This window comes from Ammospiza caudacuta, chromosome 27 (genome assembly GCF_027887145.1).
Source record: "Ammospiza caudacuta isolate bAmmCau1 chromosome 27, bAmmCau1.pri, whole genome shotgun sequence".
NCBI lineage: Eukaryota > Metazoa > Chordata > Aves > Passeriformes > Passerellidae > Ammospiza > Ammospiza caudacuta.
The window spans coordinates 1,535,561-1,537,776 of record NC_080619.1 but is presented as its reverse complement, the minus strand read 5'-3'; the positions used below and the strand labels follow the sequence as shown (position 1 = coordinate 1,537,776).

The window sequence follows — 2,216 nt, the reverse complement described above, 5'->3', positions numbered from 1 at the left end:
TTTCCCTCTGGGAAAGGCAGAGATCTGTTCCTCTAGATTTACATCCAAGTGGCTCAGCTCATCAGCTCCTCCAGTATCCAGGATTGCTTTCCCACTACAGAAGTGAACTCAGCAGGAATATTGTTGGTGCAACAAAACACAAATTATTTCTACCTCACACCCACAGCCAGAGCTGTAATTCCATAACAGAACAAAGGTCAGGAGCTTTCCTTCTCTCACATAATTCAACTTTGACAGGTCATCAGCTAGAGGTTTTAACTCAAAGGCTGAAATCTTGCTTGGCAAGAGGCACTCAGAGCATTTTTATGAGTCTGTGTTTCAGCACTGTGCAGGTATTCAACACAAGCCTGGAATACACAGTTCTTGATGAATTCATTTGCTTGTGGAAAGTGATACTTGTCTGCAAAAAATGATAGTTGTTTCTGCTTTAAAGAAATACCTCTAATTACACTTCACTTCAAGGTGAGATGACTATACCTAGAACTAAGATTGAAATTCCTGAACTACACACACACAGAGAAGTAATAAAGACAGCACAAAATTCTTTTGAAGCAGGTTGTTTTTTTCCTGAATGTTCACCAGTTTTCAAAAATTACAAAACCTCAAAGACTGTAACAACGTAGCACTTGGAAAAAGAGGCTAGTATGTACAAAAACAAGCATGCTTTTGTTTTAAGGGTGGAAAGGGGTTTATATTTATCCATGTTCTTTTCTTCCTCCACCATAGAGCAAAAGAAGAAGGTACCAGTTTATTTAACAGGATAGGTCAGGAAAATATGGAACAACATGCTTTCCCTGTTACAAAACTACCAGAATATGCATGCTCAAGGTCCAAACACAACAGACTGACATTTTTTAACATGCAGACTTTGTTCTATGACCCACACTTCCCTTCCTCTGCCCCTCTCAAAGATGAGGTCTGTGCCCTGTATTTTGCTGTCCCATTAGTTTGTTCTTTTGTTTTCTTTTTGTAACGACTTATTTGCCTTTTTTTTAGCCCTAAATCCCAGGTAGCGGTATCCAAGGTAACAGCAGTAAGGAGTCCAGATCTCCACACTATCACTGTTTCTGCAAGTTTCATGCAAAACTTAAACCATTTCTGCGTGCAACACAATGCTGGTCATTTATTGTGCTTCACACAGCTCTAGGGTGGTTTTCCCATTTGCCACCACGTTTTGTTGACTGGGAAAAACAAATTTGCTTTCCCATGGACACAGACAGACTAAAAGACCCCTCCCTCACTTCTCACTCCACCCAGTTGCCCCAAACACATGGGAATGTGCATCTCAACATCAGGTCCATACAGTTCACTTGCCTACAAGACCCCGGTGGCTTCAGTAAAGTCCCATGATTGCAGCGCCCACGTCCTTGGAAGGTCTTCGGTCTTTCACCAGAAAGTTAATCATGCTCTCTGACTTGATGAGCAGGTTGCAGCCCAAAAAGAAGACACCAAACATCACAGTCAAGGAGAGGACGCAGAGGACAGCAATCTGCACCACCCTTGTGATGAAAAGGCTCCTCTCATCGGGTGCCAGGACCAAGGAGCCAGCATCCGTCGCCAGCACCGCGCTGGTCCCATTGCAGCAGGCCAGGAGCATCCCCAAGCTCTGAGTCCTGTTGGGGTCAGCTGCCTGCTCCAGGAGAGTCTGGTTGAAAAAGGATCCATTCATGGTCTATGTGTGACCCCAAATCTTCAGGAAAGGTAAAAGGGAAGCTTGTTATCCCCCTGTCCACCCTTCACAAGCCAGAGTTCAGCAGCTCCAAGCAACCTCCTGTGCTTCCTCTCTCAGTGCCCGGGATGGAGAGGGAACTTCCTCAAGGCTGTGAGCATGTGGGAAGCCGGTCCGTGCAGCTGACAGAGGTCTGGATCCCAGATCTCTCGTGGCAGAGCATTAGCACGAGCCCCCAGACAAGCAAAAGGAGAGGCAGAGAAAAGGAGAAAGGGATTTGGGGGAGAGGATGGCAGCCGGGGACCACCCCATGCCCCCTGCCCTCCCAACCTGCCCCCAAACAGTGAAGCAGTGCTGCCAGATCCCGGCGTTTCTCCCGCTGCAAGGAGAGCTGGTGTCTGCCGGCTGGGAGCTCCACAAATGCAAGTTACAAGCTAAAGTCTTCACTGTGCTCAAAGAAAAAACAGCAACTCCACCCCCTTCCAGCCTCCCCCCAGGCCCGCCTTCCTCCCCCTCATGTTCACCCTGCTGCCCACCCCTTTCCCAT

At 47.2% G+C, this 2,216-nt stretch overlaps 1 protein-coding gene across 1 annotated transcript; it reads right to left on the bottom strand.

Annotated features, from left to right (window-relative positions):
- Positions 1 to 584: 584 nt before the first annotated feature.
- Positions 585 to 1,993, bottom strand: RPRML (reprimo like). The gene has a single exon (XM_058820716.1). The coding sequence runs from the start codon at positions 1,667 to 1,669 to the stop codon at positions 1,334 to 1,336; it is 336 nt and encodes a 111-aa protein (XP_058676699.1). The 5' UTR covers positions 1,670 to 1,993; the 3' UTR covers positions 585 to 1,333.
- Positions 1,994 to 2,216: the final 223 nt, after the last annotated feature.

What these genes read in the sequence shown, in the direction of transcription:
- RPRML (XM_058820716.1), bottom strand. Translation starts at nt 1,669, where the DNA reads ATGAATGGATCCTTTTTCAACCAGACTCTCCTGGAGCAGGCAGCTGAC.